The 23,825-nt window shown below is 42.0% G+C and overlaps 1 protein-coding gene across 1 annotated transcript in view; it reads left to right on the top strand.

The window, feature by feature from the left end:
• The window catches only part of DIS3L2 (DIS3 like 3'-5' exoribonuclease 2), a 182,270-nt gene that overhangs the window by 77,347 nt on the left and 81,098 nt on the right, over positions 1–23,825 (top strand). Inside the window, exons 10-11 of the mRNA XM_053951730.1 lie at positions 882–1,055; positions 16,439–16,518. Coding sequence (XP_053807705.1) covers positions 882–1,055; positions 16,439–16,518 — 254 coding nt within the window. The remainder of the gene's footprint in view (positions 1–881; positions 1,056–16,438; positions 16,519–23,825) is intronic.

Below are 23,825 nucleotides of genomic sequence, written 5' to 3'. Positions count from 1 at the left end.
TTGTTTGACACCAGAGCTGTTGGACAGATCCATGCTGGGGTTTGCAATGGAGCAGATGGAAACTTTCTCCAAGCACAATACAGCAGCAACCTCATCCACACGTGTGCAGAGTACCTCATCAAGCACTGTTAGCATGGGGGGGACAATTTCCCCTGTCTGGGATTTGTTTCTAGGTCTTGGCCCCTCTCCAGTTAGTTCTGGGTTCAGAGGCTTCTGCTTAGCCATGAGAGGAGGAACAAATGACTGGGAATGCTGAGGTCCTGGAAGGAGCCTGGAAAATGGTTGGAAGGATGATCTGTGGGTGTGTCTGTGTGAGTCCTGTGAGGGAGGCAGTGTGGGTTCCTCACATCTCTGTCTTCACAGGGCCTCGGTGTGCCCATGCAGAGATGTGTATCCTTTGGGATGGAGAGCAGTGTACTGAGCTCCCTGTGGAGCTCTCTGGTATTTGGTGTGAATCTATTCTTCATTTTTGGTAGGAGAGGTGAGTCACCTTTTTCAGTGGTGAGGAGAGGAGGGAGGGTCTCAAGGCAGCCATGTGTAATGCTAGTGTGGACAGCTGTGGTTTTCTTATCCCTGTTGGATGCATTTCTCTCTAAAATTGGAAAATTTCTTACCTTCACAAAAACCTAATAATTTAAAATGTCTACTTCAAGTGAGATACACAAAAACAGCCCAAGGTAGTGCCTGGTGAGTGTTTTGCATTTCCAGCAGACACAAGTCATGGTATGGTTTGAATTCCTGCTCAGTCCTCTGCCAAAACTTAGGGAGAAGTGAATGGGTGAAAGAATGTATTTGAGGGCTCAGCAACTTCTCTGCAGGGACAGTAGCAACATGACAGTAGTAATTATACACTTTAAAAAAGCATCCCTTTCTTTCTGCAGGCAGTTGTGCAAAAGTCTTGGACAGGCTGGAGAGATCGAGCCGGAATCAGAAGGGATCCTGATGGAGTATGGTGTGGATTTCTCTGACTTTTCCCCTGAAGTCCTGGAATGTCTTCCCCAGAACTTGCCCTGGGTTATCTCACCAGGAGAGCTGGCCAAAAGAAGAGATTTAAGGTAACAAAAAAAGCATGGTCCTACACTCCTTGGGTTGGTGCAGGGTTGTGCTATTTTGTTTTACTTTCATCACATTTTGTAAAGGCACTGACTTTATTAAATGTATCATGTTATACTTTAGCTGTGCTAGAAAGCATAAAAATAAACTACTTTTGAAAGTACCGACAAACCCAGATCAGTTACTTTGGAGAAGTATTTTGTGAGGCAGAGAGGCTTTTTCTCCAAAGAACTATTGAAAATTGAAAATTTGGTGTTCGGCGCCTAATCTGAAAGCTTTATGATTTTGTCTGGAATTTATTATGCATTTTAGTGGTAGTTTTATAGCAGAGATTTTCTGAATGCCTGGCAGATCAGTGATCTGGGACGTTGTTAGTCTGAGACTTAAGACAGATAAAGACTGTCCACCTACCTCACATCAGCCATCCCTGCAATTTAGTGGTGCTCCCAACCAGCTTTCAGGAACTTCACAGCCTGTTGAATGGCAGACATTGACATTGCTGGACTACCCAAAACTAGTGGATTTGCTACACTTCTGAGTGTCAGATTTTAGAGACATCCTTACTAGAAAAGATTTAAAGACCAAAGAAAAATTATTTGTTTAGAATGTCACTTTGCAGTAAAGGATGATGGAGGTAAACAATAAATACATTAGTAAGAAGACATGATGTGTTCTGCTTCCAGCCTTGCTTATGCTGGAGCATCTTGACTCAGCTGGCAGATTCATTGCTGTCTTGTGTAATGCTGAGGTGAAGCAGCCCTGGGAGGCTGATGCCTCTGGACACTGCACTGGTACAAGCACCTGTATATATGCAGCAGGCTCCTCTTCCTCTTCACTTATCTGTGCTACTTGTATGGACATTACAGTTTGAGCAGATAAGCTGATAAACTGCAGCCATTTTTATTTCAAGGCTGAAAATGTATTTGTATCTGTACTGTACTCCAGGTGTTGCTTTGGACCTAATTCTGCTCTGGAGCCTGCAGCCTCCTTACTGTTTCAGCTTTCTGGATTTCCACTGCCATACAGTGAAATAATTCAGCAGAGAATCACACTCCTGATTGACTAATGCTAACACTCAGATACCAGATCCAGACTGCAGGCTTCAGGTAGCATAAAAAAAAAAAAGTAGATACTGAATGCTGCTGTTCAGATGTCACTTGAAAGTGCTTATTTTTATATTCTTGACTACAGTTCAGTAGCCTTCTCTCTTTCTTCTGACCGAGTTCTTTTAAGCAAATAAAGAGCTTGACTTGTCTCCAGTCAGACAGTCAGTTTTGGAAACAAATTCCAAGTGCATTTCTTGCTTTTATTGCTGAGTTATTACACTGGGACTTATCAAGGTGATAAGAGTTTTGTGGTTAAGCCATTTAAATCCCTCTCTGCCCCTTCCTGACCACAGTGCACACTACAAAGTAGATTTCCTTTTGATCCTCTCAAATATAAACATTTAACAGTCAAAATTTTTAAGACAATTATTTGAGCTTAATTTGCTAATCCTTTTAATGTCAACTGCCACACTGCTGACTAACCAGTCTGTGGTCTAAACACATATGGAGATAACATGAGATTTCTAGTTACGGACAATAAAATACAGGTGAGTTCTTACTTGTCATTTCCTCACAGAAAAGGGTTTGTCTACTCAGAAAGAAAATTAATTTTATTAGTAAATGCAGTGTGAATTGTAGGGAGGTAGTGTCAGGTAGTTGGAGACCTGGCTGGCATCTCTGATGGGTGAGACCAGAAGACCTTGAGACTGTTTTTTATAAGCCCCAAGGTAGCTTGGCCTTAACTTGTTATTAGATATCAGCTTTCATATTGTCAGCAATAAGTGTGCTGTGGTCTGCACTGTCCTACAAAGGGCCAGTACACGTGGCCCAGGATGGCATTCAGAGGAATACATCTGAACTTGGCTGTCTGTTCTGGGTGCACATCTGAGTTATGCCTTGTTTCCCAGGGGATCTCACACACCTGCCTCTATGAGTGCCCATCTTTGCTGTACTTTGTGCCTGGTGATCTGTCAGGCTTCTCAGATTATTGTACAGTAGTCTGAGCGTATGATATAAATTAATTGCAGTGAAATACAAACTCATCTTTTCTCCTAAAACAGCCATGTTAACACTTGTAAATACCTCATCCAAATTCAGTTTACACATTGCTTGCTTGACTAGAGTAAACACATGTTAGAGTTTAGCTTAAAGTACTTTCACCTCTAGTAAATCCTCTGCAGTTCTGTAATACAGGACTGTAAATTTTTTAGTGTCATGTATAAAAGTTGTGGGATTTGGAACTGAGACCCAAAAAATGTCTTGTATTTTTGTGTGTTTCCTCTTCCTGAGATATTTTCCTTGTGTCCTTTTGTCTTGGGAAATGACCTGTTCCTCCTCAAAAGGCAGTTTGTGTGTTCTGCTGACCAGTGTCCGAGCTGTGGTCTGGGAGTCAGAGTATGGAGCGTGGAGAGAGCAGCTCTGCACCAGAGGTGTTTGTGAGTGTGGTTCTAGATGAAAGTGAGACAAAGTGTTTCACCAAGCTGCTGAGGCTGGGCAAGAGGGAAAAACATTTTAACCATGCCATCTTGTAAATATGTTCCTTGATCTTCCTGCAAGTCTTTCAGTTTTACAGGAAGCCTGTTCTTGCCATGCATATTCTATTTGGACAGCAACTGTGATCTCACCTACACAGCCTGTGTAGAATTGCTTCCAAGAGATCTTTTTTTCCTTCACCTCTCCAGTAATAGCTCACAAAGAAAGGTTTACATAATATTTCAATATTACTTAAGGCAGAAAAGATCCAAACCTTGTGGATGGCTTTGACATGATTTAACTGGCTTAACACTCTGCTCTGCCACTTTTACACAGTTTTGCCGTGGACATCTGTTTCTCACCTGCATGGGTTTATTTGTAAAATTAGACAAGTATTTCACAAGCATTCCCAGCTTACTTGTTTCTAAAGAGCACCCAAAACTTGTAATGAAAAGCACTGGGCAAGTATTAGGTGTTGGTTTTGCATCCTGCAGTTGCGTTTCAGAGAGAGCATGAAGGTTCATGAAGTATCAGAATGTGTGGTTGAGGAAACTTCTCTTCCAGAGACTTTGAATATGATAATGCAGATAGGACTGGAGTGCTCATTTTATTATTCAGGTTGACTGGAATTGATATTTGTTTCATTAGAAGTTTGAGAAGTGTTTGGTTTCTGCTTTTAGGGAAACATTGGAGGATTAATGTCATAGAGACAAATGTTGATGGGTGCAAAGTTTCAACCACTTTCCGGTCTTTTCCAGTGTTACAACATGTAATTTTCATTTCCCTGTTTGCTTTGGGACAAAATGTAGCCCCTGAAGAAAAGAGTGTGAGGGCAAAGAAGGAAATACAAATTTCAGAGGTGGGTGCAGGAGCTGGGGGCAGAGGGAGGAGGAAGCCATTTGAAGCCAGGAGTCTAAGAAACCAAAAAGCTATTTCTAAGACTCATTCCAAATGTTTCTAATTTCATTCATATCTTTTTGTTTCCTTTACTGCTTAACTGGGACAAGAAAGTAAAGCCAGGAAAGTCCAATCATAGTGGGAAACAAAAACCTAAATTTTGGAGAGAGAAAAAAGGCCTTTCTTTGCAAAGCAATTCTGCCTTTTGCCTGTCTCCCATTGTTGGTGTTACTGTGGAAAATGTATAACATCACTTTTTTGGAAAGTATTAGAACCTGTTCAAGTTGAGATGGTTTATATAGTCTAACATGGAAGAACTAGAGGATATCTATTTCTTTACCATTTGCCTAATAATAAGTGAGCCTGTTGACCTCCGCTGGACTATTACAAATGTGAAACTTGGCACTCAAAATTGCTTGCTCTAAATTTTCCAGTTGCTTTCTCTTTTTCCATTTGATGTCATCCTGCCAACTAGTGATTTTATTATTATAAACAGGACATTGTATTCACTTTTAAGAAGAAATATGAAGCTGAAGGTAAAATTACAAACTGCAGTTTCTCAGCTGGCAAAATACAAAACAATGAGCTAAAAATACTGAGCAGAGAAAGGGTGTTGTGGCAGGGAACTCTGAAATATCTACAAGATGGATGTGTTCTGAGGAGCAGAAACCGCCTTCAGCTGAGCAGGGCTAAACTCTGAAGAATCATCAGACTGTTCAGCTTGGAAGGCAGATCTAGAGATCATCTACTCCAACCCCATTGTTCAGAGCAGGGTTAGCTGGAGCAGGCTGCTCAGGGCTGTGCCCATTTGGGGTTTGGATAGCTTCAAAGATGAAGATTCCACAACCCCTGTGAGGAGCATGTTCTGGGGTTCATAAAAATGTGTGGTTTTTTCCTTCAAGTAGATTCCCCTGTGTTTTGTGCCCATTGTCTCTTGTCCTGTTGGATACCACTGGAAATTGTCTTGCTGTCTTCTTTACTCCCTATATCAGGTGTATTTTCACATTGAAAAGATCTCTCTGCTTCTCAAAGCTGAACAATCCCAACTCTCTCAGCCTCTTCTTGTAGGTTGGATGCTCCAATTCCTTAATCATCGTCAAGGCGCTTCAGCGAACGTGCAGCCCTTTGTTGATCTCTCCCTGGTACTGAGGAGCCCAGAACTGGACACAGCACTCCAGTTGTGATCTCACTGGTGCCAAGCAGAGGGGAAGGCCTGAAGGAATGCATCCTTTGCCCTTCTGGCAACACTCCTGCTAGTGCAGCCCAGGAGGCTCTTGGCTGCCTTTGCTGCAGTGACATATTGTTGGTTCATGTTTAACTTGTCCATCAGGACATCCTTTTCTGCCAAGCTGCTTTCCAGCTGGTCCTTCCCCAGTCTGTGCTGGTGCATGAGGCTATTCCTCCCTGTGTGCAGGACTCTGTTTTTCCCTTTGAGCTTCATGAGATTCCCATCAGACTGTTTCTTTGCTGAGGTCCCTCTGAAGGGTTGTTCCTCCCACAAGGCTGAAAGGGCAGCAGAGGAGGCCAGCCAGGATCCACTGCATTGGCAGGAGACAGTTTGTGCTCTCTTGCTTCCCTTGCAGGGCAGAGTTATTGAACTTTGCTCTTGCAGGTAAATGAATGCAATGAAGCTTTCAGTTAAAATTTGCATCTTGCTGTTTCAGCACAGGACCTCAATTGCAACTGATCCAAGTTGTCGGAGGCCAAATTTGTAATTTTGGCTGCCCAATTAGAAATGTGGCATCCTTCCTTTGGCTGATAAGGGAAGAAGAGCAGAGGTGCTCTGCTGTGTCCCTCTGCCCACTGGGGAGGGAGGCTCTGCAGCACTGTTGGGACCTGCACTGCAGCTCTACTTTGCATTTATTTCTTTCTCAAGGAGTGTTACAGCTGGTAACAGGGATTAGCACTGTGTATAGTAAGGGTTTGACAGCATGGTCTTTGCAGTAGATGCCCGAGGAGATTATTGGTTGATAAAATTAGAGGTGATGGTAAAAATGGCAGCCTTGACCAGTGCAAGGGCTGTTGGAGGAAAGCAGTCAGCCTCTGAAACAGATGTCTTTCCAAGGCAGGTGGACAACTTTAGTTAGGAATGAGTGCAGGGAAGATAAAACATTGTTAAACAGCTTGTTTCCAGGAGATTTTCCACTACAAAAAAGCTAGTGTTAAGTAGAGCAAGTCTTACTCAGCTATAATAGGATATGTAAATATGCTCTGGTTTCTGATGGAAACTGAGAAATTACTTGTTTAGAAATGTAGAAGCAACATTGCTTCAGAACTGGCTGTTATCTTGGAGTGGAGACACAAAAAGGGCCAGATTATGATCTCTGCTCTCACTGAGCTGTTCTGTGACTGATTAAATGTTCTCCATAGAGAGATACATTGGATTAGATACATAGGTGACATACAAAGGATTACTCAGTGGTGTCTAAGCATATCAGATCCAGTTCCTCTGTAATAGGATTGATTCCAGAACCTGGTGATGGTGACTGTACCTGCTCTGGCTGCTTCTGCTCTCCAGGCAGGCTGGGGGACCGTGCCATTCTTGGACTGATGAGGAGAGCTCATGTTAGCTCCTTTCTCTGCCATTACCTGAGTAAGTAAAACTCTGGAGTAAATATGCTCGAGGTGCTGTTGCCAGTGATGTGATTCAGCTCCTTGCTTCTGGTTGGTTTCTTTGGTCCTCCTCTCTGTTTTCATAATATTTTCTACTACAGTATCGCTACAGCAATTATGGTGGCCCTGTTTTGAACAAAATGATGCATGTTCTGTGCTCTCAAATGCTGTTACCAGTGCCTGGTGTACAGATACAGGGTAAGTTCACCTTTTTCCTTATAGGAAGGTGTATGTGATCACTGGAAGTGCAGCTTCAAGCAGAATTGGTGGTGTGTGGTTGGATAGGATTTTTGCTTTCTGATCTTGTAGGCCATCACACCTAATCTTACTTTGTTAGAAATCTGTTTAGTTGGGGAAAACAGTCATAACTTTTGCACCTAGGTTGTTATACATACAATCTTGTTCTTGCCTGGATACTTATTTTATGGAGAGAAGTGGAGGGAGTAACAGAAGGAGATGAGGATAAAATCTTAAATAAGTGTCTCTGTTTCTTACTGGATTCCACTGAATCACAAGGTGACATTTTGATGAGCAGAGGAAAGTGCCATAGCCTTTCATGTTTATATATGTTAAGTGGTGCATTTCAGGTGTGCCAAATACTGCCCCTTGATATCACAGTGCTTTGCTGGTACCCTGCTCTCACTATAGGTCAAATAGCACAGCATGGACAAGAGATGAAGTGTCCAAGTCTTGGTGTCAACCATTTGTCTCTGGTGCTGTAGCTGAAGAAAGCCATAACTACTCCAGCTGGTGAGGTTGTGTATCCCTGTGGTATTTCAGAGCTGATCACAAGGACAGGCTGGTCATTACAAGGAACAGAATTTTCCTTGTGATTCCACTCTGATGGAGTGATCTGAAACATGCTTTAACCTGTCCATCTGTCTCACTTTTTGGGTGATTGGATCTTTGTTACCAGGTTATTCTCAGATCACTCCATAAAAAAACCAACGAACCCATAAATTGTAATATAGATGGCCCAAATGCAAGTGTATGAGGCAGAGCTGTCCTGGAGATATCACAGCATGGATTAGAAATGGGACAGTCTGGAAAAGACTAGCACAAATATTCTGGGAGATAAGAGATTGATTTACAAGGAAGGATTAACTGTTCAATGTGTATCTGCCAACACTGAAACTAGAAGTTTGTGAAAGATATAGTAGTTGATAGTTAAAAATATGTGGACCAAAATGAAAAAATGAGAATCATTTACGATGGTGGGAGGGTAGAAAGGGGTGTTATAAGGACAAGTAAGGTAAAACAAAGAGGAAGCCTTTCCTGTCAAACCCAAAATAGACTGTAGTGTAGACTGCTAAAGAAAGGGCTGGAAACTCCATCACTAAAGGTGCTCAATACCATACAGGAGAAAGTCCCTGCAAATGTATTGTCATGAGCAGCCTGGCTCTGACCTGTGGAGGCTGGGTGACCTAATGTCTCTTCCATTTCTCGCCCTGTGCATCTATGATTAAAATACTTTATATAATGCAAGTGCATTTTCAATTACACTTTGCTTTCTTGCGTGGGATAGTGGTGGTGCAGAGAACTCATTATATTTGTGGCACAATTACAGCCTGACTTGTAGGAAATACTGCTGGTACTTGGCCTCCCAGAGACTCTGATCTCGTTTATAAATATATTTTGGCTTTTCAAGCTATATAGGTGTAAGACTGCAGTGGGGATTTTTTTCTGTCTTCCCTCTTACTTGGAGGACATAAATATGGAGGAAATAATAGAAGGATAAATAGAAGGAATAATTGATTCTGGTTCAGCAATCCAGTGAGCAGTCCCTGGTGAAAATGTAAAAGTTTATTGTTGTAGATGTGTAATACACCAGGAGTCATTGTCAGCTGCTCTCTTGGACTGAGGTCTGTTTTCTGAACCAGGACAGGACATCAGCTGAAACATAAACACAGAGAAATTAAAAAGAGTAGTGCTGGTTTGAAGTTGGGCTTTTAATGCATTTTGTGCTCTGCTGGATTTTTAGGGGGTTTATAACACTCAGTGTTTGGAAGGATTAGTTTTTGCTTCCAATTATTTTATAATTATAGTTCACTTTTAAATTTATGCACCATGCCAAAAGAGTTTTGTGATGTGTCAAGTATCTTTGTCAGTCTGTTACAGGGCATTCAGAGTGCCATCAGAGATTTGTCAGGGTACTTCTCTTGAAGGCATATTTTTAAAATATTTTCCTTTTAAGAAGCTGTCTTGGAAGCAGCCACTCTTGGGTTTTAACTAAAATCTGCCAGCATCAAGTGTGGCAAATGTGGTAGACACTACAAGTAACAAATGTCTATAGGAGTGAGATGTTGAAGTCTCAAATGCTCAGGCAGTGATTGGTCTGAAATTTCTCTTGGAGAAAGGGTACTTCATCCCGATTTGAGTGATGAATATTGGCAGATAAATCCTTTGCTTATTGGCACTTTGTAACAAACCTGCGCCGACACTGTGGTTGAGCTGGGTTTACTTGTGATTGAAGAACGAGATTGATTTCTGTGGTTGCCATAACAAGGGAATTGTTGTGTGAAAAAATGTTAGTAGCATTCACTGGAGTGAGTTGACAGCTCTAGGATGCCTGTTCTCAAATTAAAACAACTGTTTCCAGCTCTGAGAAATGGTGTCTGCTTAGCTTTTGCAAGATGGTGCTCCAGCAGGGTCTTAGAAATGACCTGAAGAGCTTTAAGATTCTAAAAGTGCCTTTGATATGCTTAATTTTAAAATGCCAGCTTTGAGCTGGAGTTAATAAGGGTAAACCAGGAGGCTGAGCTTTCACTCCCACCAAGCTATTGTATGTATTCACAAAGTGGAGAGAACAGGACAATCTAAGGAGTCCCTAGAAGAATGTAAATGCACTGCAAGTGTCTAGACATGCAGTCACTCGTACTGTAAATGTCTTAGCACTGACATACTCAAGTTTAAAGAAGGCTTGCCCTGCTGAAACTTTAATAAGCAATGGCCATTCCTGTCTCACCTCCAGCTGAAGCAGCCTGGACTTTGGAAATGGGCTGATGCTTCTGCAAAAGATTCAGCTTGGTGCTTTAAGAGCCTTTGGATGACTGGAGGGACTGTGGGCCAACTGAGCCTGGGGCAGGGCAGGGTATCAGTGTGTAGCCAGTGAGCTGGTTGAATGCTGGAATTCACAGACAGCAGGTTTCAGCCACCTTCAGGCTTCTGGTGTGTTCTTTGTTCTCTTTTGTAGTTGTTTTGGATGTGTTGGTCTTTGTAAATGTCTAGTGAACATCACAGGAGACTGCTTTGGTCTGAAAGTTGCCCGTGGGAGGGGAGTCAGAATAGTGGTAGATAAATAAGGGAATTAAGTTCAGGTGCCTTAATTCTATCAGCTTCCTAATACAGGGAAGTGGAGAGGGAGGTGCTGATCTCTTCTCCCTGGTGATAGGACATGTGGGAATGGTTCAAAGCTGCACCAGGGGAAGTTTAGTCTGGGTATTAGGAAGCCCTTTTTTATCAAGGTGGTGGTAACAGCTCTCCTAGAGAGGTGATCAATGCCCCAACCCTGTCAGTGTTTAAGAGGCATCTGGACAAAGCCCTTAACTACAACATGCTTTAATTTGGTCAGCCCTAAATTGGTCAGGCAGTTGGACCAGATGATTGTTGTTGGTCCCTTCCAACTGAAACAAATTCTATTCTGTTCCACTTCATTTACTTCCCTTCCATTTCCTTCTATTCCAGCCCCTTGTTCCTGTTGGAAGACTTCCAGAGATTCCCTGCTCAGCACCTTCCTTAGGTGCTTTGATTTTCTTGCAAAGAACCTCTTTTTTTCTCTCATGAGACCTGGCAGTCTAAACTCTGCTCACAGTTGCATTCCTGAGCAGTCCAAGTTCAGACAAATGCCAAAGCTGGGGCTTCAGCCCGAGTGTCTTGAGATGGTGGTGGCTGCTGCCAGGACAAGGAGGAGTGGTGATCTGTCACACAGGAGCATGGACATGGTTTGGCTGCCAGCTGACTTGTGCTTGTGTTGCCTGGGGTGAAATTCCTCCATCCTCTGCTTTGCCTGGTTCCTGAATAGCTGGGTCATACTTTGCTTCTTTAGGGCTCTGCCTGCCATGAGGGGTTACACCAGCTGATAAGGACAATGTCTTGCTTCATGAAGGGTTTTCTGATGCTCTGGTGGGTACATGCAGTTCTCTGGACTGGTATTTCATGTTGTTGGCATTTATTAGTGGTGAAAATCTGGGCTCCATGTCTCCACTGGTGAGTTGTCTCATCTATGTGCTGCTGCTTGGGAAGATCATTGAGTTATACAGGAGGATCTGTCTACTGTGTACCAAACTGGCACTTTTCTTCAAGCAGCAAGAAAATTGCACTGTTAACACTCAAGTTTTGCCCAGCTGGGTGGTCATGCCAGAAACCTTGCCTCTAAAACAGCCTGAGCCCATGGCTTACCATTGCAGTGCTTCATCCTCGTAGCCTCTCTCTTGAGCAAAGAGTGAGCCCTGACCACTGGAATTTGTAATCTCCTGATGTCGTAGGTGTTTGTATTTTATGGTCAAACTAAGTGATATGTTTAATTCTGAACAGTTTAACTGGTAAAAATGAATATATTGTACCAATCTTTGAGGCACCAACTGTGCAGTGTTTTCTCTGCTGATTCCTGTGAATACTTTAGCACAGATGTATACATAGATGTATGTATTTGCACAAAGTAAAACAAACTGCTGTTGCAGTCCTGTGATCTGTGAACATTTTAATTACCATGACGGTAATTCCATCTCCCAACAAACTACTTATCTTACCTCTACTGCTGCACTAGCCATTTATTTTAGGTCCTTTTAAAGGTAAAAAGACTAACTGCTCTGCAGACATGCTTGTCTGCTTTAATTAGTCTTCCTGAAGCTGCGCAAAGAGCACTGCACTTAATTAGCTTTCTTCAAATTAGGATTGATATACCAGCCTGTATAGGTTGACACTGTTGTTACTGTGCAATAAACTAAGTGCTCTATTCTGTAATTTTTTTTTCCCCAGGTGGTTGATTTGCAAGATGCCAGACAGATCCAGCTTTAGCAGGATCTTTAGGCCCTTGTCACTGCCATGGGGTTAGGGGTGGCTTGGCCAGTGCTGCTGGGGCCTGGCAGGGTCTGGGCAGTCTGGGTGGCTCCTGCTTTCCTGACTCTTGCTTGCAGGTCCACCATGGTCAGTTGTGAGTAGTTCCCCTCATCCTCCCAAAGTCTTGCAGGCATTGCCTTGCTCTGGTGCTTGAAACCTCTGAAATAAGGAGAAGGGAGGAAAGGAGTTCCTCCATTGGCAGAAACTCCATGCCAGAGCAAGTTCACCTCTGCAAACCTGCATTAGACATCTGTTTTTCTTGAAGATGGTCTTGTAAAAAGTGGAAGTTTTCACAATGAAATGATTTTTTTTTGACCAGTGCTGAGGGGTTCTCAAAGGCACATATGTATCTCCAGTCCTTTCCAGCATGAGGACCAGAAAATCTCTTAACTCTGTGTGTCTCTATCTTAAAAGAGACATCTATCTTATATTAAACCATTTTCTTTTAACCAAGTTGTGTGTATGTTGGAACAAGTGGACTTAGATCATCTCATTACTTTTACAAGTATGTTTTGACAACGAATAAACCAGGTTTTTATTAGGTGTGATGACAATGAGAGATGCTTCCTTTGAGGCCCTGAAAGAAGGGAGAGAGGGGGATGACCAAACTTCTTAACCCACAAGGTCACCTTGATGGCCCTCCAGAGGCTGGAGATACTGCCAGTTTGTATATGCCTGTAGTCAGTGCAAATACGTGTGCCTGTAGCTGTGGATTTAAGTAACATCTTCCTCAGCAGGTGCATGAAAGATTCTGTCCCTTGTGGTTTAATGAAACAACTCTCTGCAGGCTGGTCTTGTTACTGGTTACAGTCAGAAATGTGGTCTGATCTCTCTGAGATCACTCGTGCCACAGCCTTTGGGGTATTGCACAGGCAGACAGTACGGTCAGGGCAGGAATTTGGTCAGCCCCTTCCCCTTCACAGGCCATATTTGCCACATAGCTGAGAGCAGTGTTGTTTCTTCATCCAGGTGGTTTTTCCAGCTGCCTCCAGGGTCCTCCTGGAGGTGTGTGCAGGAGTGGCTGGTGTAGGTGCCAAGGGAGGGGACAATTTGCAGAGCAGCAAGCAGGCTATGCTGCCCACACCCAGCCTTTCCTACCCTTGCTTCCACTGCATTCCCTGATTCTCCAGGATGAGAGACAGCTCTCTGCAGCATCCTGGAGATAAAAGTGATACCACTGGGCCTGGAGGAAGAGCAGGAGGAGATAGCTGAGAATGTGAAGGAGTATGTGTACAGGGTGCTGCCCTCAGGCTGAGAGCTGCAGTCCCATCATTCCGTGAATCCCACGTGCCAGCCCTTGTTCCTGTGGTCATCTGAAACTTCTTCAGTAATAGAAACTGAAAACCAGAAATATAATTAATCACACTTTATAATGTTGTTACTGGTGAGCCAAAATTCACTCAGAAAATTTCATCTAGGTGTAGGCCTGTGTGCCAGGATTATCCTACTGATGTGGACTTGGAGGTCTGCTTTGAGGTTGGCTTCTCTTGTCCCATTGACTACCTGGCCACTGGCTCTGCAACACTTCTGCAGTATCCTTATGCCAAGGAGTATCATGCCTTGTTTTACTTGCTCAGTCACTTTCTTACCTCACCTTGCAGTCTGTGCCCAGAATAAACAGCTGTGACAAGCTACAAGTCCAAGTCCTTTGAATAGTTCTAAAGGAGAAACAGATCTGAGCCTGGTGGTTAAACATATCTGAGCTGGTGAGAAATGCTAGATCAGAATTTGGACCTCACTTCAGCTTTGCATCTGTGAGTTCATGGATCTCAGACAGCTGTGAGCTGTGCCTGTGCCTGCCATTCCTGTGCTGAGAGACAGCTCAGAGCCAGCCAGCATGTTCCCAAGGGCAGCTGAGCACAAAGACTTACAGGTTTGGACTCTCTGAACTGGGACCACCATTGGCCTCTGCAGTAGACTTGACTGGCCAAATACATCTCAGCAAAACAGCCCATTGCTACCATTGTATAAATGTGGCAAAATATTTGGCACTCCCTGTTTTTCTGCTCACTTCTATTTAGGGCAGGCTGCAAATATGCACTTTGTTGAAACCAATCTGCTAATTTTTTAACTGCCTGGAGCTACAATGGGTGGCAGATGCTTGTGGTAGCAGGCACTGAACATCTGGGATAAGCTCTGTATTCCCTTGACACAGGAACCTACATTCTCTTTGAAGCAGGTCTTAACTTTTTTTCTTGCTCACTTGCTAGATGAAGCAAGCCATTTGTGTCCATTCAGTTGACTCTTTTAAATGAAGTAAGGGGAGGGCACTTTATACCCTGTACATTAATGGGACCTGGTATAAATACATGCAGGCTGGCACATGTGTGTGTCCCCATACTGTTTGTAGTATAGGAGTGTCTATCTGCATATGCACAGCTCCCTACAGAGAGTTACCTGGTGCCTTGGAGTGGTGGTATCCTGAAATTCTGTCCTTATGTGGAATTTTAAGGAATACACATTTATGGAATTAAGGTTGTTTGTAAACCTTTAAAAATTGGTTGATTTCTAGTGTTGGCACCAACAGATGAAAGTCCCGGTGCAGTTAAAAGATTTTATATCTTTCAGTGTCACAGTCTCTTAATTTGTTTAGATGCATGCAAAGGATCAGAAACTAATGTGCATCTGGGGATTAAGGCAGCTTTGCTATCCAGTGTGAAAGCCAGCATATTCCAAAAGATTTTCAAAGTCTCAGAAGGCAGTGAAGTGCTTTACTGATTTTTATGTCTTTGAAAATCTCTGTTTAGTGTGCCTGGTGGAATTACATAGATAGATACTGCCAGCTGTCTGACACCAGCAAATCCCACCCAGAACATTTCAGCATGGAAGTGGTAGGTCTGCAAAGCTGGGGATACTGCTCTCACTGAGATAGCACCCATACAAAAAGACTTTCTAATTTCACATACACTTGCTCCTTTAAGAATTTGCTGTAATTTTCTCCTCCCATCTCTCCTATCCCAGGAGTAATACCAGTGGTTATGCTGTAAGAAAAATAGTGTGTGTTTGCATTACACATCTCTAGAAGGGAGTTGCCATCATGATATAAGTCTTTCTGTGGCAAAAAGAAAAGAAGAAAAGCAGTGGTCTGATCTCTTCCATGGCAGCCTCAGCCTATACCATTGTGCTTGGGGATCTTTTAACTAGGGAGGGGCTGAGCTTACTCTAAAAGTTAAGATAAAAGCAAAATAAGCCAGCAAACCCATTACTGTACTGACCTCATTGCTCTTCAGCTCTGGTCTCACATTCCTCACAGTGCTTTGGAGAACTCTGCTGTAGTCCAGAGGTCTGGGAAAGAAGTTGCTGTAGGACAGCCTGGGATGAAGAGAGGCCCCTGAAGCAGGAGTTCAGGAAGTTTTATTTGCTGAATGTTTCAGGTGTTTTGTCTCACTGGTGTCAGGCTCTGCTCTATTAAACTTGATGGTTCCTGAGTCAGATGCTTTATTTGTCCCATCTGTATGGCCATAGACCATATCTGTGATCCTACTTGGTGTGTTCTCAGTGTTCCTGCCACCCACTGCTACAGGACATACATATGTGAGCCTTCCAGGGCAGGGCTGCAAGTTCCGGGTGCCACCTGGTACAGCACATGCAAAAGGATGTTCAGCTTTTCCTGAGCACCAAGTTGATTTGTAGGATCTAATGAGCTGATTTGGAGCTTGCCCTTCCTATAACTTTCACATTTCTTCCTACTGAACCTGCTTTTCCCTTTGGTCCGTAATTGGCAGTGTAGGTTTTGTAAAGTCCTGCATCTCCTGGGTGTCTTTTCTGGGACTAAAACTCTCACTCAGTTTTGTCACATTCAGCTCAGTTTGTATGTATTTCAGTGCCTCTGCTCTGTGCTAGCTGTGCTCATGGAGTGTCAGATAGTGTGACATCTACTCTTTGGCATGGGCATGAGGGTTATTTGTGTTCCATTTATCTTAGCAATTAGGAACAATCTATTTTTACTCTAGCTGCAAAGCATCTAGACTTTTTCCTGCTTGTTTCTTTGGAGTGAACTTGATGGGCTGAATTGTTTAGTTTTTGTGAGGGAATATCTGTAATGAAATAAAAGCTACTAAGACCAAGCAGTTAAACCAGAAAGAAAAATGAAAAAATGCCCAAGAAGATTCACTTGTCTAAACTGTTTTTTAAAAAATAGATTAGATTTAGAATTCAGATTAGATTGGAAGATGTTTCAGCAGAGTCTTCTGAAAACATGGTTGTTGTTGTCTGGATGTCTCTGATGGGCTCTGTGTTTTGATACCTTCTTCACGACTGGGAGATAAATTTTTCTTTTCTTTTTTTCCTTTGGATAGGAAAGAATGCATTTTCACCATCGACCCATCAACTGCCAGAGATCTTGATGATGCTTTGTCCTGTAAACAACTCCCTGACGGTATGAGATATATTTTACAAAATATTCTAGTGTTTGTATTCAGCTGTTGACACACTTGTATCTATAATTTGTCCTGAAGTATTCTTTGCTAAATATAAGTAGAGTAATAAACTAGTTCTTCTGTTGTTTTAATTGCTTGTTTTTAGAAATCTTGGAGCAGACGTCTTCACACTGCACTCAGACTTGGTTTTAGAAAATTCAGAGCCACAGTGTTTTGCATAATCAGAGCTGTAATTTGATTTGAGCAGATCTCAGCTGTCTCCTGTCATTATGGAGTTACAGCTGAATAGCTAATACACCACTACTGCAGGCTAAAGTCGAGTGGAACTTTGACCTTGTGTACACAGTCCATGGGTAAAGGAATCCAGTCTTTTGAAGGTCACTGGCTGAATTATTTTTTGGTGTTTATGGGATGCTGGGAATTGTCAGATGAGCACAGTGTGCCTTATAAGTTGTGTTTTTCTTCTCATTGCCTTTTGAGCTTTCTCCTCTGCCTTATTTGTACTTTTACTATGCCGTAAGCCAACAGAACAGAAAGTAAAGCTCCAGAAGCCAAATCTTGATGATTATGACCAAAGGAACTTTTCTCTTGTAAGCTTACTTTGCCATCCAAGCTCGGCTCATTTAGTTTGATAAGATCCAGTAACAGGCTTGGTTAGAAATATTCCATGATTATATTAGCCTATCCACCCCTAATAATGAAGATAAAGGTTGGGATTTTTTTTTTTGGTAGGGGTTTAGTTTTTCTTGCTTTTGCATATCATCACAATATGATAACATCCAAGACATAATTTCCATTTTTTAAAGTTGATTTCATACTGTGCAATGTGGCCAATGAATTGTAATGTCATTTAGACCCAAGTACAGAGTACTATAACAGTGCTATAAAATGGATAAAAAAAGCAGAGGTGAAAGACAATTTGAAGCCAATAAAATTAATTGTACTCTGCAATAGCAGTTTTGAGTTTTTTTCAAGGAAAAAATTCCATTCTGTTTCACAGAAAATTGAAAGAGTCTTCTTGAGGGATCCTAAGCTGAGCTCTGTTCTCCCTCTTTCCACTTTGTCATCTGAATCACTGGAGGTTTATGATGGTGTTGTGATCCCACAGGTCCTCAGACCTAAAGTGTTGAAACTCTGACTTGTGACCATTTACTGTTCACATCAATGTGGGTTTTAGATGCTGCAGGAGCCACTCAGTGAGCTGGTTTGTGGTGCTTACATCTGCACTGTTCTCTTACCCATAAGCCATTTGGAGAAAGTGTTCAAAGAAAGTATCAGTGTGAACAAGAATTCTTCAGAATTCTTTCTGCCAGAAAGCCTAAAAAGCCATGGCAGCCCTGTCACTCCCACTTGGGGCTTGTGGATATATGTAGTGATGAGGGATGTGGCCGCACTCCTTAATTTGCATCCTGATGGGGAATTTAGAAATAGTTCATTCCATCAACCTGTTCCTGGCTGGGACTGGGCTCTGTCTAGCTGGGGACATGCTTCTCTTCAGTTTCTGGCACAGGGGACTTCAGCCCACAGACCTGCAGCTGGCAGGAGACACCCAGATCTATCTCCTATCACAAATTCCTGGGATATTTTCTTGTGTGCAAATTGAATCTCTCTGGACTTGTTGCTTTTTTTGTCCTGGTGTGAATTGAGCATCTTGCTCAGTGATTTTCAGTCTGTGGTCCACTGGCCCCTGTGGCACTACGTAGGGTATTATTGTTTTAAGCCCATGAAATGTGGCTGGAGAAAGCAGGGGTAATAAGTCCATCAGCACATGTGAAATTTTCTAAGGTATCTGTACTTTGACTTAAAATTTTTTCAGGAATTTCTAGACTTAGACATGTCCAAAAACAGTGCTGGGAGTCCTTTGGGGTCACTTCTTTGTGTTCACTTCCTTGCAAAGCTGTGGCTGTTTGCAGCTCTTTGGTGTTTAGGAGAGCCCCTGTGGGAACCTCAATCTTTTGCTTGTAGAGCCTTTTGACATGTTTTGGAGGTACCCTGTGAACTTTTTGGCTCTAAAAGTTGCTGTGATGGCTGCAATTATTATGACAAAGTGTTGTTTTAAAAGTTAAGAGCGTGTCCAGGTCTGGCAAGGCTGAATCTCTCATGAGGGCAAAGTTGTGTTAAGAGTTAACACAGCTTTTATTCCAAATGTAAACGTGGTTACAAGAAATTATTATTTTTTCCATCCCTTTTGCCCATATGCAAAACACTTTAAAAAACCTCACCAAAAAATCCCAACATGAGCAAACCACATATCTTGGCATCCTCATGATGTCAGGAGATCTCCAAAAATCAACAGAGAATGCAGAACCTAATTCAGAATTCTCTGTTGGTGTATAGCACACTGCATTTCTACAAAAAAACCCACATTAATTGCCCACACTTCCTCTATCAGACAGCTAAATCAGGGCATTTCAGAAGATTTTGGAGAATTAAATTGTCTTCGAGCATTCATTGCTAATTTATTCAGAACTGTGACAGTTTCTTTGCTTTGAAGGATCTTAGGCAACAGGCAGAGAGATAAGCTACTGTCTTTGCACCTTTGTGGAGTTTCCAGCCTCCTCTTATCAGATCTGGTCAATGGATGGAGGATTCACCTGTGCTACATCCTCAGTAAAAGATGGAAAGGAATTTTTTTTGCTGAAGTAGTTCACAAATCTATCCTGAAGAACTACCCAGTAGCAGAGTGTCACTAGCAAAGGAAGCATGGGATGGCTGTGGGAAGAGCTGTATTTTTAATGGAGCTCGCAGTAGGATATTGCAGCAGTTGGAAACTTTTCCAGGGATATATGTTTTAAGTGGGCCAGTCTGGTTTTGAGAGGATTTTATATTGGAGTCTGTTTCTGATTAACGGCCGTGCTCCTCGTTATTGTTTAATGATAGCAGTAGGGAGGTGAGCTTGCTGTTCACATTTGTGAGTGTATATTTTAAAAGAGATCAGCTCCAATAAAGAAGGAAAATAGGGTTATTTATGTAACAGCTGCAGAAATATGAACAAACTGTACTCCATTTAGATGATTCAGCATAACCTTGGAGTAAAAGATGGCTCTGGCCTGCACCTAGTTTCTACAGCCTTTGTAGAGCTTTCAGGGTAGCTTGAGGTTTTAAACAAGTTCATTTCAGTCAATGCTCTTTTGTGATCCTTTCTGCACGTCTTCTAGCAAATTGCTGCAGCCAGGAAGGCACAGCAGAACCATTCTCAGGTCGTGTGGATGTTGCAGAAAACAACTGTACTATTTTCAAGCCTGAATGTTTTCCCCCAGGGTGCAGAGGTTTAAAGATTTATTCTGATCTCAGCATGGCAGGTGACCTGTGTGTCCCAGTGATGCAGGCATGTTTCTCACACTTTCCAAACCTCTTCTGGGCATTCTCTGCCAGTGGTGCTTGTATTTCTGGTAATGTACACTACTGATGCAGTCATGTTTGAAGGCTGCTTACTGGTAGGAGTAGAAATGGAATTTGGTACATTTCAAGGCAGACAATTCCTTCTAGTGAAAGGTCAGGCCATGATGGGAAAAGATGCAGCAGAAATTATGGGGAAGTATTTCTGAAGGTTTGTCTTTTGCTGCTGATCTCAAAGCTAGTGCTTTGGGCTGTACTGACAGAGCTTCTGTACATCTTTTATTTGTATATTAATAACTAACATGGTTCTCACTTGTGTTTTTCTCTCATTCCTGTATTCTTACAGTCTTTTCCAAAATAATTTAAGTTCAAGTAATTTACATCTTTTTTAGGAGGAATTGTTGCACTGCAGAATAGAAATATATTCTACAGACTGTTTGCCCTGGTTTCCATATCCTTAGTGACACTGGTTGTCTGCATTTTGAAGTGAGGCCATAAATAGATGCAATCATCAAGTCTTCTCAGTGTTTGCCCCATGACCTAAACAAATGAGGCTTCTGCAGTGTGCAGCCCCTGTTTTTTCTGTTTCCCTTAAATCCATTCAGTCTGTTGGTGAATTTTAATCAAATGGACCTAAGAGAAATGGGATAAAAACATCAAACACATTATATTTCTGTAAGTGTCATAATGGGGTATAAACAAAGAAGGGAACTTTTCTTTGTGACTCAAATCTGGGAAGGGTGCAGTACGACCTTTCTGCTTAGCACAAAGCTCCTTGTGAGCTGTACTTTTTGGGAACAGGTCTGCAGAGACTGAGACCTAGATCTCTGTTCAAGATGCCTATTTCACACATTTTAGTAAAGTCAACTAATGTTCTGCTAAATGTTGATACAATTCTCCCTTGTCCACTGTAGGCCTCCAGGCTCTGGGGCTGCTTTTCTTAGACCTGGACAGCTTAATAGACATATCCTGGTGTGTGAGCTCCAGAATCTTGCACTTGAAAAGCACCTGTAGAGCCATGGTAGCCCCAAGACATCCTCTACCATCTCAGGAGACCACCTGGTCTTCCTCTCCTTTGACCTGCATTCTTTCCTGGTGTAGTTTGCAAACACTTAGGATGTTTTAATTTTGCAAAGTTCTGTGCACTTATATTTGATTTTTAAGATGTAAATAGTCCTTCTTCTATTCAGCTTTGTCTCCCTGGCCACTTAAGCACTGCTGGGTGAAATTTGCTCTAGCAAAATGTGGTACAGGACCCTTCATCAAATCCCTTTGGTCCCTGCAGGACAGAGTATCAGGAGAATTTGTAAATTGAGTAAATATTTTTGTAAGTTTGTAAATCTTTGCTTAAGATAAACACTGAAGAACAAACTAATGTTGGATCAAAAGTTACTTTTGAAATTAGTATGGACTTATTTAGAAAATAATTTATAAAATTACTATGCTTCCTTCTTTGTAAGCTATTTAAGCTGAACAGACACCAGACCTGCAGAGAAAATGACAGAAACACATTGACATATGATTCAAATGTCAAATGATCATAAACTGCAATTTGCTTAGATTTACTGCAGGAGTCAAATCTGGGTAAAATAAGATCTATCAGGAGTGGGATTGCGTGTAGCATTTGGTCAAATTTTACTTTAGTATCAGACGTGATTAGTTTGTCTCTCCTGTTACCTGCTGCTTAATCTGGGGATGTTTTGTTGTGTCACTAGGAGAGTGAAAAAGACATATTGCAGTGATTAGAAAGAGGTACATATTCTTTCTTCCTATTGAGGGCTTGTGGTTGCAGATTCATTGAAATATGCAGAATGCTCTCAAATCTCTGCCAAATCCAGATCCCTGCTGTGCCCCACAGTAGGCTCCTGTGGAATGCTGGGAGCTGCAGCGTGTGCAGTATATTTTGTCTCTTCTTTTGGGGTAACATGGGGTTGTGTGCAGAAACACACATCACTTCCAATTTCCAAGTGCAGGGTTGAATGGAATCAGAGGGTTGAAGTGAGTCAGCTTTTCTCCACCAAACATTTATCTTGAAATTGGTGGGACAACTTGATGACGTGGGGCTCCCCTCAGTTCCCCTGGGAATAGGGCAGGTTGCTCCAAACTGCTGGTGGCTGAAAGAGAAATAGACTGAGCCAAATCCCCAGACAAGTGCATTAAACTGGGTGTTAAGGTACTGGGGTGATTAAGGAAGCTTGGATTTAGTTAGAGCATTGATTGCTAGAACATAATTTGTTAAAATGGGTTTTTTTGCATATGTTTGAAAGCTGCTTATGAGAAGGTTGATTAAAAGCTTGATTAAGCAAAATTGGAGCAGGGTTTGTGATTAGTAATCCATATATAAATATTTTATAAATATTTCATCCTTATCCCAGAAGTTGTTTTGGTTTTTTTATGGTATGCAAAGAAAGCTGTGTCACAAAGAGACATGGGATTAAAAAAAAATAAAAGATACATTGTGTGAGAAGGACTAAGGTAACAAAGACTGTGGCTGCAGAACATGCAAACAGATGTGCAAATACCAGTAGAATTACTCATAAAAGTGAGTTTACTTTTCTGCAGGGAAGAGAGATGCTCTGGGTAAAGTCGCCTTCCGGAACATTTCAGTTCATGAATTCAGGACCTGGGACAATTCCCCAAAGATTTATCGGCACAGGATTTTGTGTCCTGGTGGATCTCACTGGTATTTGTGGATACAAACTTAAAGAAAGAGTGTGTCTGATTGTGTATTGAAAAAAAAAAAAAAACAACAAAGCAAATACCTTTAAGTAGACAGATAATGTAAAGAAGATCCAGAAATTCTTGTGCAAACAGATCTAGGATTTCTATTCATGAAAAAGAACCCCAAGGACCAGGAGAGTCTTTGGAGAAGAACTACAAATGATAGGAGATGACCGGACAGAGAGAAAGCAGGACCTTTCAGTGAATGTAGCAAATAAAAGTCAGAAGATATGTGAGGCAGATAAACTTTAGAAGGGTACAAATAGCTGGCAGTACATTCCCACATGGTTATCTTCAGTCACATGTTCTGTTACATGTGGGCAGCAAAGGAGTTACTGCTGTATATTGTCTTTATTATCAACTTTATGAAATGGCAGGATCCCTCAGAATCACTGGGTTATTGTTTTAACTTGTTATGTATTGTAATGCAGGGTTTTAGAACCCAGATGAACAGGAGAAACACCTTACACTGTAATTCATTACAGTATTTCTTGACAGTCGACTCTTATGCTAGATATGCAGAAAGAGTGAAACCAAGTGCAGATGAAAATGTTTTGTAAACTTTCCAAAAATAAACAAAACAGTTGGATGGCTAAAATTGAAGTCTCATTGACTTCTTTCTATTTGCAAAGAAGTTGAAGAAATGTCAAGGCTGTTCTGTGGAAGTACATTGTATGTGTTTGGCCTAGCACTACATCCCAAGGTCTCTTTGAATGCCTGGAATGCTCACTCAGCCTTGGATTACTGAGTACAATAGAGATAGCACAAAAGGGACTGACCTAGCAGTGGAGAGAGGCTGGTCCCTCCCCAGCCTAAACCTTCATTTCAGGAACAGGATGATATTCTACACCCAAAAATACATCTCGAAAGCTGCTGGGTGTCACTTCCCATATCTTTAAATTCAAAGACTGCTGATTTCCTGATAAAGCCTCTTGAATCAGTCTTGGAATACAAACAATTGATGACATGAATACCAGAAATTGTCCTTTTACCTTCACCATGTTGGCTGCAAACCTCACTGCTAAGAGGCTGCTGAGAGAGCTCAGGGCAGTCTGCCTTGGTAACTCTTCCCCACCAGCAGAGATTGCTTTCTGAGCCAGGAATCTGAGTCACAGCAGCACAGCCATTGCCTCTGTGTCCTGCTTGACATCTTCTCTTGATGAAGGGTAGAAGATCCATCCGCCAAGTGTTGAATTTGAGTCTGCATGACAGAGGTTCATACTGGGTCTAAGTTGTAAGTAGTCAC

This window comes from Vidua chalybeata, chromosome 10 (genome assembly GCF_026979565.1).
Source record: "Vidua chalybeata isolate OUT-0048 chromosome 10, bVidCha1 merged haplotype, whole genome shotgun sequence".
Classification (NCBI taxonomy): Eukaryota; Metazoa; Chordata; class Aves; order Passeriformes; family Viduidae; genus Vidua; species Vidua chalybeata.
This window is presented reverse-complemented; position numbering and strand designations above follow the sequence as displayed.